General features: G+C 42.1%; 1 protein-coding gene across 4 annotated transcripts in view; it reads right to left on the bottom strand.

The window, feature by feature from the left end:
• The window catches only part of NOSTRIN (nitric oxide synthase trafficking), a 33,649-nt gene that overhangs the window by 5,138 nt on the left and 11,824 nt on the right, over positions 1-16,687 (bottom strand). For all 4 annotated transcript variants that reach the window (XM_053287019.1, XM_053287017.1, XM_053287016.1 and 1 more), the window contains exons 4-13: positions 16,560-16,641; positions 14,505-14,567; positions 11,698-11,796; positions 10,535-10,660; positions 8,626-8,724; positions 8,413-8,538; positions 4,305-4,413; positions 3,483-3,571; positions 1,582-1,707; positions 352-466 (exon numbers count right to left, since the gene is read on the bottom strand). In XM_053287019.1, the coding sequence (XP_053142994.1) occupies positions 352-466; positions 1,582-1,707; positions 3,483-3,571; positions 4,305-4,413; positions 8,413-8,538; positions 8,626-8,724; positions 10,535-10,660; positions 11,698-11,796; positions 14,505-14,567; positions 16,560-16,641 (1,034 nt within the window). The remainder of the gene's footprint in view (positions 1-351; positions 467-1,581; positions 1,708-3,482; positions 3,572-4,304; positions 4,414-8,412; positions 8,539-8,625; positions 8,725-10,534; positions 10,661-11,697; positions 11,797-14,504; positions 14,568-16,559; positions 16,642-16,687) is intronic.

Below are 16,687 nucleotides of genomic sequence, written 5' to 3'. Positions count from 1 at the left end.
GTTACATTTATATCCTGCTCTTCCTCCAAGGAGCCCAGAGCGGTGTACTACATACTTTTCTCTTTCTCTTCCACAACAACCCTGTGAAGTAGGTTAGGCTGAGAGAGGAGTGACTGGCCCAGAGTCACCCAGCTAATATCATGGCTGAATGGGGATTTGAACTCGGGTCTCCCCGGTTCTAGTCCAGCACTCTGACCACTTTTAACCACTTTTGTTGACCTCCAACTTTTCTGATTGCTAGCTACTTAGTTTTCTACTACTATTCTGCTCAACAAAATGGTTGCCAGCTATGTGATTATGAAAGAGAGCCGAGAGCATATATGCTTATCCAACAGTGAATTGTGTTGTTACCTGGTTGAGAGCTTGGGTTAGTCCCTGCTTCACTGGCAGCCCCAGCACTCACCACTTGCTCAAAACGCTTCACTTTAACAGGGCAAGGGATTAGCACAGAACTGTGCATGCAGTCCTAACATTTTTTGGGGGAAAGAAAGAAATACAATTATTTTCCAAGTTTTGATCAGGTTCTAATCTGTGACAAAAGAAGTGCTTGAAAAGGTATGTTTGGGGCAAAACTGCTGGAAATGAAATCACCGGAACCAGTTCTTTAAATTACAGTCCCGTTATACTTAAATCCCAACTTGTGATGCAACCTTAGCATTTTAACTGGTAATATTTAGATGAAGTCTGCTGAAGATTGTAACATTGAGAGACACATAGAAGGAACTAGTTGAGAGTTCTTTTTCAGCACTTCTAGGAAAGGTACAGTAAGTTCCCATTTGTTCAGCAAACATTGCTGCAACCAGCCGCCGCCATAAGGTGTGGCTTGATGCCTGCCTGAAAAGATCTGGCACAAATAGGTCCACAAGCCACAAGTGGCTGAGGCTCTTGGGCATATATCGACCATGTGATTTTGGGACACTTGTCTCTCCTCCACACATTATGCTGGCTACTGCAGAGAGAAACCCACTGGAGAAAGGAACTTGTCTTTTCCCTATCACATGCAGCAGCCTTCAGTGGGAAGCCTTCGATTGTTGTGCCTGCACAAATCACACGAGAAAAGTTATATATTCCTTAGTTTTGAAGTCTCTTTGTCATGTTGTGGAGTTTTGTTTTCTGTTCCATGTGTTCATCTCAAATTCACATCTGCTTACAAAAACATTGAGATAAACATGTCAGAACAATTTAGAATAACCTATCATTTCCAAAACAGCTGAAAGTGAGCAAAATGGTATACTGCTCAATATCTTCTATCCAGCAATCTGGATATTCCCAATCTGTACAGAGGTAGGATGCAAGAAAATAACTGAACACTTTAAAAGTCCTTGAGATGGGCAAGAGAGCACTTTTTAAACCTATATCTATGTTTAAAATGTTTCTCCTAACCCAGACTACTAGCAGCACTGATATTCTTTTTCCATTAGCCATGAGAATAGTGAGAGGAACTGGAGGTTTAGAACATGTGGTAGAAGAGTACTTGGACGGGACTGTGGACATACATCTGACCTCCAAAATAATCGTGTGCTTTTCTCCTAAATATTTTTTAATGCAAAGTCACAATACTTAATATTTTCTATTCATTACCTTTTCTTTCCATTTTGAGATATAGTCATTCCAGGGTTCTGTTGGTTTAGGCTTCTGTTCAATTTCTGCTAGCACATTTGCCAACTTGAAGTGGTTTGCTTGCAAAAGACTAACCTTCAGAGTCACCTTTAGTTATGCAAATTGGGGGAAAACTGTTAGTAAGATGGTATTTTGCTGCATGTGGAATTCAAGTGTATGTTTTTTTAAAGCACAGAGTCCTAGTTCAGATGTAACAGAGTTAGGACAGATTCCTGGTTTCATGTGATATTCACTAACAATCCAGAATTTTCACTCAAGGCACAAATGACCAGGCTCAAACTATCATACTTCGGACACATTATGCAAAAAACAAACTCCCTTGAGAAGTCCATAATGCTGGGGAAAGTTGAAGGAAAGAAGAAGAGAACAACCAGCAGCAAGGTGGATGAACTCGATTGCGACAACAATGACTGCACCACTGAGAGACCTAAAATCCCACATTGAAGACAGATCATCCTAGAGATAATCTATCTATGTGGTCACTAAGAGTTGACACCAATTTGACAGCACTTCATCCATCCATCCATCCCCTAACTGAGGCACATGTGTCTCCCCTCTCCCCTTCATGTGCTAGGGGAGGAACGAGTCTACTAAGCCATGATCAGAACAAGCCAGGTTCTTTTGTTATGTTTGAATCAAATGATCTTAGCTTATTTTAGACAAAGTTTAAAGATAAACCAGGATATAAAGCTGAGATATATTACAGGAGACAGGGGCGTAACTACTATTAGGCAAGGGGAGGCGGCTGCTTGGGGGCCCCCACACCTCGAGGGGCCCCCCAGCGGCAAGTCACATGACTCCCCAACACCCACAGAGCTTCCTTCATTATGATCCTTCCTTCGTATTTCTTCCTTCGACCTGGCTAGTATCTCTCTCTGTCTCTCGACCCTCTCTCCCTGCCTCCCTCCTTGTGTGTGTGTATCAGCGAGGGGCACATTTTAAAATTTTGTCTCTGGGCCCACTCCAGCCTTGTTACACCCCTGACAGGAGAACCTGGCTTATTCTATGCCGAGGATCAGAAGTAGAATCCTCTCTCCCTTTGCACACAAAGGGGAGAGGGGAGCATGCACACTCAAGGCAAGAGGACATTAGGAAGTTGCCTTATCCCAAGTCAGACCACGGGTCCATCTAGCCCAGTATTGACTACACAGACTGGCGGTGGCAGTTGTGCAAAGCCAGGATTCAACCCTGGCTTCTCATTACATCTTGATTGGGCCAATCAGTCTCCCAGTTTTAAAAGCTCTCTCTCCCTGTCACTGGCTGATATCCAGAGCAACATACATTGGGCACTCCCAACACCGGGTGGCATACACATTCTCCAAAGCATGGGCATTTACATGCAAGAGCGCAAATACTTTCTGAAACTTGCCTGCACTCCAGAAGTGCTCTGATAAAGTGGAAACACATCATTTAACCCTCAGCGATGTGTTTCTGCTCTAACAGAGCACTTCCAGAGAGCTTGTGTTCTTGTGCAAAAGCACTCATGCTTCAGGGACCAGCGCTTTATGCTGGCAGGTTGAGAGTGCCCATGGTACACTGCTCTGGATGCTGGCCACTGTCTTTAGTCCTAAAAGCAAAGTTCAAATGAGACTAACACAAGCACTTTAGCAGGTTTTAAACCCCAAAGCTGCTCTGTGGATTACTGGGGAGTTTCATTCTCCTTTTTCACAATCCTGCTGCATTTTGTCTTCTGCCTCAAATGAGAATCTATTGTTAAAAATAACCTGCTTATAACTGGGGGAGACTCAGACATTGCAGTTCACACCAATATTAGTTAAAACTGGATGGGAACTAAAAGAAGACTATAGAGAAGCAGACATGACGTAAGTGGTACAAAACATATCTTCAATTCAAATGTGTACCTCATCGAGGTGCTCAGTGATATCATTCCGATTCTTTGCATCTGAGAACTGGGGAGTGTCCATGTAAGCTTTAAGCATCCGCTCCAGACCTTTTTAAAAAGTTATCAAAGTAATGGATATTTGTAGAAATGTTTTTAAAAGTTTGTTTCACCTGTGCTTCAGAATTTTCAGACTTAATATGGGTGTGGGTGGGTGTTTGTCTTCTTAGCTATAATGAGTTATGCTGCCATTAGAAAACTCCCAATATTCTCCACTAGTCCCCAGTTATCAGAAATTGGATTATGTTTTTCTGTAGCTTCCTGAGAACCTCTTAGCTGGGGAGATAAGACTAAAAATATGCAGGTATATGCTCAAAGCTCAGAAACCCATAGGGATCTTTGTTAAAACATTTTGGTGAAAACAAACAATACAAAATAAGCAAATATGCATGATTTCATTCTGAGTGTGGAGCTTTATTCGTCGTTATTTTTAGGGCATAGACAAGCTTGACTGCAAATTGGACTACTAGCTTGTTACCCAAGAATAGCTAGTCCATTTGTTCACCTCCATTTGCTATCTACCATGAACGATACAGCTGAACAATGAAACCTGAAATACAGAAATGTATAGTTTCCCTCGTAAATAATTTGGGGATATAAGGAGGTGCCTAACACCAAGTCGGATCATTAATCTGTGGGTTCTGTCTAGCCTAGTACCATCTGGGAAGTGGATTTATTTGTCTCTTGGTCTAAAGTAGGGGCACCAGGAATGGAGCCCAAATTGTGACTCATGAGAACATACAGCATTATCAAGGTACTTTGGAGAAGCCTGAATGATAAGAACCTGTTTTGTCTTGTAGAGCTTTCTCTAAGTCCTTTTGCAGACGTAGTACTTTTGCTTTGATGGAATCCTGTCTCCTCTCTTTTTCAATTAGACTTGTTGAATCTTCCTCCTTTATGGGAGACAACATTGAGACATGCAGTTTAGATGGAAAAGAATACCATGCATTGAAGCAGAAATAGATAGCGTGGAACAAAATATTGGTTTGTTAAAACACTCAACTCAAGTGTTCTTTGAATACTAAAGGCTCTGTCTCTGCAAATCAAATCTGAAGTGACAAGCACCACGTTTTACTTTGCAGTGCATGCATTACAAAACACTTCAATTGTCAGTCCGAAACAGAAGAATACTGATGACAAGGAAAAGATGTTCCCTTTCAGTGCACTTAGGATACTCATCTTCATTTTATACAGAATAAAAATGCAGACTACCCTACTAGCTAGTGTGGGCAAAGCTCAGAGCTAATCAAAGCTTTGATTCTGATCAAAGTGGAAGGCAGTGGGAGTTAGAAGCACTAAATTCACCTGTACTGTATATTGTCTCCAAGACCCTGAACAGAAACTGGTTTGGGGGGCACACCACTTAGATTAATAAATATTACTTTATATCCTGCCTTCCATCCATCTTGGGAATCAAGGAAATACATCCATTTCCCAGGTGACCACCTGGGAATACAGCCACTGACCAGACCCATACATGCTTAACTTCAGCCATGATTGCTGCATCATGACTTTAGACCATGCCTCAAGGGCTGGAGGTAGCCACTATAATGAAAAGGAGGCACATTAAGAACCAAAGGCGTCTCGGAGAGAGAGAGACAGAGACCACTTGGTTCTATCTGGCCTATAAATTGTCATGAACAGGGCTAGCATTGAGGAATTTGATGCTAGCACATATAAATTTGAAAGTTGTTTTTTTTTTTTTACAACACCATAGATGGTTGGTACCTAAACCTATCTGACACTGCTCCAAAAACACCAGCTGACACCTACACATTTGAAATATTCTCCTTGCTCTGTTCCCAAGTGATAGTAGATCTGTTATGCAGATATTCCAGTTCTGTTTACAGGGCTGTACTATTGGGAACATACGTGTACCAGACTTGAGCCAATAAAATTTCATGATTAAAACCAGAATAAGATGTTGTGACAGAGACACAAGAGGCTGCCTCCTTCTGAGTCCGATTATCCGTCTGTCTAGCTCAGACTCCACACTGACTGGCAGAGGCTCCCCAGGGTTTCAGATGGGGTTTCTCCCCCAGTGCTATCTGGGGATTGAACCTGGGACCTGCTGCATGTGAAGCATGTGCTCTGCCACTTAGCAAAGGCCCCTTCCAAATGCTGAAGCAGCAGCCCTCCAAGGCCATTATATGGTGTCACAGTAATCATGTGCCACTGGATTGCAACGTACAGTATAGGCACAGGAGAAAATAGAAGCATGTTTTCTCTGGTGCTATCATTTTATGTTCCTGCAGACCTTTGCTTCTCATGTATGAAACTGTGTGGTTAAAGGACCATCGCCAGCACCAACAGCAACTGCACTGGCTGTCGATAGGTTTCCGAACGAAATACAAAGTGCTGGTTATGACCTATACGGCCCTTAATGGCTTAGGTCCAGGGTACTTAGGAGAGCACCTTCTCTGTCATGAACCTGGTCTCCTCTCCTACTAAGATCATCTGGAGTGGTCCCGTTAGGGTTGCCACCAACTCAGGACCAGGCCTTCTCTGTGGCTGCCCCAGGGCTTTGGAACACGCTCCCTGCTGAAATAAGAGCATCTCCCTCTCTGTTTGCTTTTAGGAGGACCTTGAAGATGTACCTGTTTTCCCAGGCTTTTAACTGACACTTAAATTTTAATGTGTGTTTATCCATTGTGATTTTTATCTGTTTTTATGAATTTTAAATGTTTTGTTTTATATATGTTTTAATCTGTACACCGCCTAGAGATTTCTATACTAGGTGATATAGAAATGCAATAAATCAATCAGTCAATAAATAAAAAAACTATTTCTATACCGCTTTTCAACAAAAGTTTCCAAAGTGGTTTACATAAAGAAAAAATAAATAAATAAGATGGATCCCTATCCCCAAAGGGCTCACAATCTAAAAAGAAACATAAGATAATTGTGCTAGGGGTGGAGAGGGCCAGTTACTCTCCCCCTGCTTTAAAATAAAGAGAATCACCATGTTTAAAAGTGCCTCTTTGCCCAGTTAGCAGGGGTCAGAATGCCTCTTTGCCCAGTTAGCTCCACACACTAATTTGTTATAGGTCGTTTTGGAAGCAGATACATTTTGTTAAACTGAAACACCACAAGCCATGTTTAAAGATTTAGTATGTGGCTCAGTAATGATTAAAATGTTCATCATTTGGGTGCTCATCCTTTGCTTGTATTCTTCATTATCAGTATGAATTTAATTGCAACAGTGTTTGATGCAGAAGAACAAATCAAGAGTTTGAGATCGTCATAAAAGTATCAGCAATACTCAGAATAAACCATGGCTGTTTTCACAGTATTTATGTCTCTATTCTCCTCGCACTCACCATATTCAATCTCTTGGAAAATCATGGAACTTCTCCCTTACAATATCATAAAACTACAGGCCTGCCTCTCCTCCCTTGGTAAAACTCTTGTCCGTGCTCTGGTCACTCTCACCTTGACTAGTGGATTCTTCTCTGCTCTGGTCTTCTGCCTCGCGTCTTAGTCCCCTTGCCTCTATCCAACACTGCTGCCAAAATCATGTCCATGTCTTGTCCATCTGATCACATCACACGCCTCCTTAAGTCCCTGAACAGGCTTCCTGTCACCCTCTGGATGATGCATAAGCTTTATTTTCAAAACCCTCCTCGGCTTTGCCCCTGCCACCTCATGTATCCTGACACATTCCTGCCTGTGACCTTCACTCATCCAGCTCCACCACCCTGAAGTGGCCAAACATCTTCTGCTTCCTTAAACAACTTCACCCTTTCTCCCTTGCTGCCCTTTATGCATGGAACTGCATGCTAGACCACCGCCATGATCTCTTTTCTTACTTACTTCAAATCCTGTTCTACCTTCTCCATGAACCCTTTGACCTACTGTAAGAGAGCCTAAGTATGCACATATTAAATAAATGCATACAGGAGGATCTCGTTATTCGCAGGTCCAGCACTAATGATTTTGCATATCCACGGTCAGGTAATTAGCACTCGGTATATGTCAGGGTGGAGGAGACCGGGGGGGGGAGGGTTAAACCCCTGTATCCCCAGGTTGGGGGTGGCTGGAAATAACCCAAGACGTCATTTCCAACCATTTTGGTTTTGGGAGCCATTTTATGGCTCATTTTTTAAAAAACAGCTATTTCTGGCTGATTTTCGGAATAGTGGGCTACTTGGGAGCATGGTAGGGCACTTTTGCAGTGTGGGGGACACACACCTATTTTCAGCCAATTTTCAGCAGTCCCCAGTTTCCCATAGTCCTCATGATTCCTCCAGATTCCCATAGCTCTCATGATCCAACGCTCGCGGATTCACTAACCATGGCCCGCCCTCCGTGGAAAAGAACCCCTGCAAATAATGGGGTTCTCCTCTATTCTTCCCTGTTTACCCCTATTCCCCTTCTTCTGCTTTCTCCCTTCTGTTGTTTTCTAGATTGTAAGCCACTTGGGGGCAGAAACCTGTCCTCTTACACTTCCTATAGCATGTATGGCATAACCTGATTGGGCACACATGCAACACTTAGAGGGCTTTAGTCACGGCCTGCCTCCTACACAACTCAGCCTGCAGAACAGAGCACAGGGCAGGGCTATACAGAGAGCAATAAACATTCCTCAGTGGCGGAGGTCAGCGAGGGTAGAGAATATAGTTAGTTGTCATGTGAATGTTTCTCAGAGTGCAACAATTTACTGTATTTCATAGGAACGAGTGTCATTTGCCCTGAGGAAAATGTAAAGCACTGCACTTGGGGACAGCCAATCCTTGACAGTTCCCCATAACACTTGTCCCCAATAACATGGCTTCCACAGCACGCACCAAGACGTATCTCAGCCCACACACATACCTGATGTTCATGCCCACGCTTCTGCACACACACCCTGTCCATCACGACAGCAGGCCCTTGTGGAGTAGCATACTTACATAGTAGTCTGCTAACAAGAACTCCAATTTGTCCTCTGCAATGGTCACGGACATGTCTCTCTGCAACTTCTGGGTATCCTTTTCAGCATCAGCTTCACTCACAGTGTTCTGAATCTTTGCATGGCACTGGAAGAACAACAAGCAGCACGATCAGCCATGGGAACAAATCCTACTAATCTTAAAACAGGAATGGATGATCTTACAACTACATACCACAACTAGGTTTTGTCCAAAACTGGAAAGATGCTGGCTGTAGCGATTTAACATATTGCACAAAAGATGGAGCCTCTCCTTTTCGAGTTCTAGCACATTCTGTTGAAAGGTGAAACATGACACTATCACATGCTTAAAAACAACAACCTGTAAGCATGTGACAGACAGATCGCAATTCCAATGGGACCGTTCCCTGAATGATTCCTGTTGACTCAGAATGAATCATTCACACTGGTTACTTGCCAAGGATCACACAGGCTGAAGAAGCGAAAAGGGATTTGTGTTGGAGTTGGCATGGGACTATTTCTCGTCAGCACTCATACTTGTTGTTATTGTAGTTATAAAATAAAAACCACAAGGAAGCACTCTGAAAAAGCACTGACTGGCATCCTGACTAAATTTACTCAAGGAAGTCCCATTGAAATTAAAAAGGATGTTAGGCATGCCAGTGCTTGTCTGCAATTTAAGCTTGAATATATCCAAGAGCAGGTATTTGATGCTTGCTGCGAATCTTGTGTGTCCCCTCAGCAATACTGAAATCGCTGGGACCCAGTTTAAAAGCAGAGCGGCAGCGGCGGTGGGAGATTCTACACATTACAGTACATTTGCCCTGACTACCTCCTTAGAGAGTTTACCTCATAGCTCTGGAACCATGATTTTTAAAGGCCCCAACGTTTCTGAAAGCTATACAAGTCTTAAAAGACCCTGCTTCTGAAGTGGTGAGATATTGGCGGGTAGTTTCTATGGGAGGTTCACCTTCCTTCCATCTCATTTCTGCGAGTCTTCATTGGATAAGGTGACCCAACCTCCTTCCTTCCAGATCAATGCCATATCGGCCAAAAATGTAGCAAACAAATAGAATGTGTCTCTGGCATCAAAGGCTGCATCAGCCATGACAGTTTTGCTAAGCGCAAGTACTGTATTTACCTGAATCCAGGACTAGGTTTTTTGATATTGGAAATCAAGAGGTTGTCTTAAATTCGGAGTCCTGTTCTTTTCAAGTAAATGCAGGTATAACCTGTAACCTTTATTTTTTAAGGGGATTGTCTTAAATCCAGCATTGTCTTCAATTCAGGTAAACACATATTTTGAACAAAACAAAATATGCAGTGTGGTTAGTCTTGGAAAGATAACAGGGGCGTAACTACCATTAGGCAAGGGGAGACTGTCGTCTTGGGGCCCCACTGCCTCGAGGGGCCCCCCAGAGGCACGTCACATGACTCCCCGCCCACCCGTGTTGCACCCCCTATGAATTATGTTGAGTTTCTTGGAGATCGGCAGTAGCAGAGACTAAAAAAAACCTAGATTCAATGTGAACTAGATATTCACTGTATTCATAATGGGGATGTGAGTGTGAGTGCACTATATACTGTGAAGTGTGTTTGTGTGTGTATATCAGTGAGGGGCCCATTTTAAAATCTTGTCTCTGGGCCCACTCCAACCTTTCTACGCCCTTGAAAGATAAATATCCATAGATGCATGTAAACTAGAGGAGCAAAGATGAGTCTGGGCTTACATAAGGAATAGACTTCTTTCACTCCTGTTCCCTCAAAGCTGCTTCATATAATACCTTGGGTGAGGGGAGTTGTAATCTGGCACATATGGGGACTCAAAATTGAGATCCCCTGCTTTAACGGACAGGCCAGGGACTGAACATGGGACCTTCTGCATATGAAGCATGTGCTCTTCCACTGAGTTATGGTCTCTCCCCATATGTTTTGTATCTTGTGCTTTTTGTTGTTGTTGTTCAGTGATATTTCAGGCCTTGATTTATCGTCTGGGACATACAGTTGTAAATCAGGTGGTTTCTCACTATCTTTGTTGAATTGCAAATTAAAATGAAATGGATGGTATCAAGTATGAAAATTTCCAACAGCATGAGACAAGAAAAGAACCTCAAATGACTTGCCTGGTGGCAATTTTCTAAAGCAGTTTCCCATTTTAACCTCATTTCACAGGCAGCTAAGTTCTTTTTGTAATAATCTTCATCGTCCTTGGTCAGCTTTGTTGCAGATTTTTCCAGGTTTCTGAGCAACTAAAACGAAAATATAAATGCGTGTTTGGAAAATCATGAGAGATAATTGGCTCCGCAGAGACACTGTCCTCACAGCTCTCGTGCAGACTTAGCAGGTACAAATTGCCTTTCATTTAAGTCCATGTGAGGTCTGGAGAGGCAAGGTCAACATTTTGTTGGTCAACTACAAGGTCAACTACAAGGTCAACTACAGTTAACAATATAACACAAATGTAATGATGTGCAGACAATTGTACGTGCATTAGAAGGAAAATCATAACTGTGGCTTGCACAATGCTGAAAAGTCTCCTCACAAACATAAATAGGGTAGCATCCAGGCTTTCAGTGCAGCAGCGGGCTACTAGCAGAAGCTCCTTCCATAAATGGAAGGAGAGTTAGGCTCATGCAAGTGGTCCTTGCACAAGCCGAACTTTTCTACTATTCATGGAAGGTGCTTCCGTCACCAACATGCCATTGCATCCAAAAGTCTAGATGCCACTCAGAGCAGATGTCTGCCTGTAAGTCTATGAGATTCTGCAGGGAATTGCATTCTACCATGTGACCTAAAGCAGCTGACCCAAGGGATTGTGGGAATCCACAGTTTGAGGGTAGGGATTCTTTTAGCCACTATTATAGGGATTTTCAACTTGTGGTACTCCAGATGTTGCTGCACTACAACCCCATCACCCCCAGCTATAACTTATCATGGCCGAGGATGATGGGAGCTGTAGCTCAGCATCCTCTGTAGCACCCAGGTTGGGAACTCCTGCACTATCCCATACGAACACTGACAGCTGCCTTATACCAAGCCAGACCATTGAGCCATCTGGCTCAGCACTGTCTGCACTGACTGATAGTGGTTCTCCAAGGTTTCAGGCAGGAGTATCTCCAAGCCCTACCTGAAAATGCCAGGGATTGAACCCGGGACCTTCTGCATGCATAGCAGATGCTCTACCACTGAGCTATGGCGCCATCCCCATGTGGCTGCAAGTAGGTAAACTGGTTGTATAAACCCACCCTCATTCTTTTCGGAGGCATGCACTTGTCTGGAGATTTACCTTTTTTTTGGTCTTTGGTGAAGCCAACTGCTGGGAGCTTTCTGTATCACGGAAGAGTGCTTCATGGTCCCTGGTAAGCTCCTTTAACTTCTTCTTGGCCTACCACCAGACACATAGAAATCATAGTCAAAACATACATGACAACTCGCTGGATATGTTCAAGCTGAGCAGCAACAGTGATCTCTTGGATGGTTTGTATTTCTTGTCTTGATTAAGACAATATAGTGGCGATGATATACGCATACTGCCCTACTCCAGACAAGATTTAAGACCTCTTTTAATGCGTAGATAAAATAAAAAGCCAAAGATGTTACAAACTCGAGCAAACGTGTTTCAACGTTTAAACATCATTGTCAATGCTATCTCAAACAGCTGGCGACTCTTAAAATTAAATACAGCAACTGAAGCTAAATAACCAATCCAAGAACAGGAGGGAGGAGGAGATGACTCTACAAAACAGATTTTAACCCATTTATAGACCAATAAATGCCACTGCCTCTTTCATTTCTTCCCTAACATTAATAGTTGGTTGCAGCTGTTCAGTATACATGTCCTCTTTCATCTTACACTTTACTCTATTCCCACCAATAGCCAAAGCACCCATCTTTGTTTGTACAACTCTTCCCTAATGTTTTTCTTTCATATGTTTTGCCCAGGGTTTCAATTGGTTTTTATTATGCTGCATGTCTGCCAAATGCTCTTTATATCTTTTTCACAGGGATCTCCCTGTCTCCCCAACGTAAAATTCTTCAGATTCCAGACATATGATCTTATAATCAAACACCACTACATCACATTTATTGTCATAAAGCCTGGACTTAACCAGATGTTGTTTCAGATTCATGGGTGCTGTACAAATTACATTAGTTTTCTGGGCATGTTTTCTCAAAATATTTTGTGTTTGCCAGGTAAATCTGCCAGTCACCTAAGGAACTTTAAATATAAGTAACCCTTCCTCAGATTTTGTTCTCTTAAATTGATCTATTAGGAAGTTATAACCACCATTCCTTCTAACTAATTCTTCAGCTTTCCTCCTGCAAAACTCAACCTGCTCAGTGGATGAAACTTCCACAGCTCTCTGTATAATATTCATCACTAACTGCTCTCTTTAATCACCTGTGGGTGTGCTGACGCTGTTCATTATTAACTCTTTCTTCGCTGGTTTCCTATATAATCTGGTCTCAATACCACCCCCTCTGTCGTATTTCTTTATCCAGGAATGATAACCACCCTTGATCATTTGGTGGTTCTCTGATCAATTTTAATCTCCCCAATCTATTCAGCTATGAATCTATTCAGTATTCATACACATGATCCACATGGTCTGCAGTCTTTGTAATAATCAAATCATCAATATATCTCTTGTATAGTATGATGTTCTGTAACTCATCTTTTCTCTAAAGAATTCATATAGCTTATAGCTAACAAAGGGGCTGATTTCCCATTGCCAAGCCCTGTTTTTGTGTATAATATTCACTATTGAATCTGAACACATTGCATTCCAAACAAACTGCTATTAGTCCATCAATATCCTTAACAATTAGACCATAACTCTATTTCTTGTTTAATACAGTTAGTATGGAAGAATAAACTCTGACCGCTTTGCTTCTCCATTATCCACATTTGTATATAATGCCTCAACATTAAAACTCTTCATTCACATTTCTTTATTGTTCTTATCCACATTTTGCAATGCTTCCAGCATCTGTTTGGTATTATATAAGTGAGCTGGCACATAGTTCAATAAAGGTTACAGAATGCTAGATATTAAACCGCTCAGACGGTCTGCTGGGCCATCACACTCTGGGATAATTTGATGGCCTTAATTGATGACTTTATTGATGACGTGAGTCATCATGCCCACATTATCCCCAAACGTATGTGTTTTAACTAACTAATAAACACATAACAGGATGAGGATGATTGTTATCCAAACCTGCTGAAATCTCATATTAATAATTCTCCTTTTAGAAGTACTCTGCCATGTAGTCTTAACTGCCCAGCAATTGGTCTGGAAATCTTTGTGCAATCAACACTGTGCAATCTACAGTACGTAACCAAGCCCCTATTTTTTTAACTTATTTTTAAAATTTCATGTATATCGTGTCTCTTCTCCATTGTACTCAAGGTAATGTATGTGAGTTCCCAAGTGGTCTCTCATTCTGGTCCTGACGTGCCTTCAGACCAAGCCTAGACATGGCCTTTCTCTCAAGAGTGACAGGTTCATGGTCACTAGCAAGAACAGCTTTGTTCTAAAGCCCTATTTACACATTATCTTCAAGGCATGTTCAACGGGCATACCATGTACCCATGTACAGATCTGTATACACATTCACACATGTACAGTAGCACACTTCCTATCCACACTATCACTTTGCAACAGGCCTCTTTGCCCAGTTAGCAGGAATTTTGATTGGGATTGTGGGTTTGGAATGAATCAAGTGGAAAGCAATCTGTAGATTAACAGATCTGCAGACTGGTGGTTTAAAAACACTGGACTGCATTTCAGATAAACGTGGGCTACACAAACAGCCACTTTCCATTGAGTGTAGCAGCTGAATCCCCACAGAAGATGGATGGGACTGCCTTTCCACTCCATATAGGAATAAAACTATGTTTGTATTTAAGCCATATACACCAGTATACATATCTGGTATAACACTGCCAGGCAATACCTCTCTAAGGCACAATCTAGTCAGAGTTCAGCACTTCTCATTCATTTAACGGAAATCAATAGGACTTGGAAGGGTGTACTTTGGCAGAACTGTGCCCATGAATTTTCATGTTAAAAAATGGTGGGAACTTGCCTTTATTTGTTGACGCCAGTTGCTGACAACCACGTCTGCTGCCTTCTCAACTGTATTATCTAGCTTATGGAAGAGAAACACAAGAGTATTTGAAAAACAAATTATTGATCCACGGTAAGGTTTTGTTTTCGAGCATTAGTCTGATTAATATGCCACTGGATTGGTTCAAATTCTTCCTGGATGTAAATTTTGGAGCAGCAAAAAATAAAATAAAATAAAATAAAAATCCACCAAAAACACACCTGCACCAGAAATTTAATTTCACTTGCAAAACCAAATCCTTACAGTTTAAAGGTTAAACCAGACATTATTTTAAGCATTCACTTGGCTTTTCTGTTTTTATATTTAGCATTGGGAGTAGCGGATGCAGTGGAAAGGAGAGGTGTTGTTGTTTTTTAAACCCTTTGCCCTCCCCCATTGTCCTGATCCAAGTATCCCCCACCTGCAGCTACCATTTGCCCCCACTGGCACTAATGCCCACCCTCATATTTTGCCAAAAAAAAACCCAAAACCCACCTAATCAAAATAATGAGCCTCAAGCATACAAAGGCCAATCACATGCTTAAAATAATGTGCAGTGTGACCTTTATAAGCCACCTAATGGCGCAGCGGGGAAATGACTTGACTAGCAAGCCAGAGGTTGCTGGTTCGAATCCCCGCTGGTATGTTTCCCAGGCTTTGGGAAACACCTATATCGGGCAGCAGCGATATAGGAAGATGCTGAAAGGCATCATCTCATACTGTGCGGGAGATGGCAATGGCAAACCCCTCCTGTATTCTACCAAAGACAACCACAGGGCTCTGTGGTCGCCAGGAGTCAACACCGACTCAACAGCACAACTTTACTTTAGGATCTTTAAGCTGCAATCCTATTCCTGCTGAATCAATAGGAAACCTCCCATTGATTTTAGTGGTTGGAGTCTTGCATAAGAAGTCCACTATTGGCATTTATGCTGGCATCTTTCTAAGAAATGTTGTCTCTCTGAAAAGGAGCAGCTTTTACTGGGATACATATTTATTTACTTAATCACACACAGTGAAAAAATATGCAAGGCACGGAGGATCTTGTCACAGTTTTCTTTCACTACAGAGACACACTGCCAGGAGGTTCATAGTGGTCATGCAAAACAAAACACAGGACTCCAAAATTACAATTGACTATTGTTATTCTGCACATCGTGGTGAGAATAATTCATGTAGTCTTCCATCTGGATTGAAACACTGTTTTCTTTGGATGTTTCTCAAGGACAAACTTTCACATACCTGAGCAAAGAGCCCAGAACTGATATAATTGTGATTGTTATCTAGCTGGCTCACTTGATGAAGATATAAGTAACCCACACAGTTCCTAGAAAGTCATTCCCAACTGATACATGATGGAAGAGTCTTAAATGATCTCCCCCCTCTCTGATCCTGTATATTACTCTGGTGTATTCCATGTTCAGAACGTTCAGAAATGAAATCAGAATGTCCTGCCATTGTAAGTAAATTTGTGACAGAGAGAAAATATTAGGCCCTTTGTTTTTGTTTCTTTTAAAATAAACACTCTCACAAGCTTCTATTCTTGAATCTTGCAGTTGAGAAGTAACCTATTATGACAGGTGACGTATACCTCTGAAACAGGAATGGCCAAGCTGAGGCTCTCCAGGTGTTGTTGGACTACAACTCCCATCATCCCTGTTGGGCACTGTAGACCAGCAATAGCTGCAGAGCCTCATCTTGGCCACTCCTGTTCCTCATTTTGACCTACCATTCATATTTGTGTGTTTAAGGATGTTGTGCTATCTACCACTAGCGGTGCTAAGTCCCATTTGTTCATACTATTTTTCCAAAAAGTTCAAACCTGGAGACAAAATGCATCTGAAAAATGTAGGATGTTCTTTGCAATGGATGGCACTGCTCAAATATGCAGCTAAGAGTGGCATTTTATTTATTTGTTTTATTTATATACTACCCTTCCAAAAATGGCTCAGGGCGGTTTGTTCTAGGTTCTCCAATTCCACCCCCCACCCCCCACACACACCACTGCTGTAGTAAATTATCAGATGAACTCACTGCTTTCTTCTTCTTCTCATGTTCCTCCAGGATGCGGTTTGTTGGACTTATTGCTTCGGTCTGAATGGCTTTGCCAAGGTTGCTGGGCACAGAGCATAAAACACATACACTTGCTGCATGAAATTATT

This window comes from Hemicordylus capensis, chromosome 1, assembly GCF_027244095.1.
Source record: "Hemicordylus capensis ecotype Gifberg chromosome 1, rHemCap1.1.pri, whole genome shotgun sequence".
Classification (NCBI taxonomy): domain Eukaryota; kingdom Metazoa; phylum Chordata; class Lepidosauria; order Squamata; family Cordylidae; genus Hemicordylus; species Hemicordylus capensis.
This window is presented reverse-complemented; position numbering and strand designations above follow the sequence as displayed.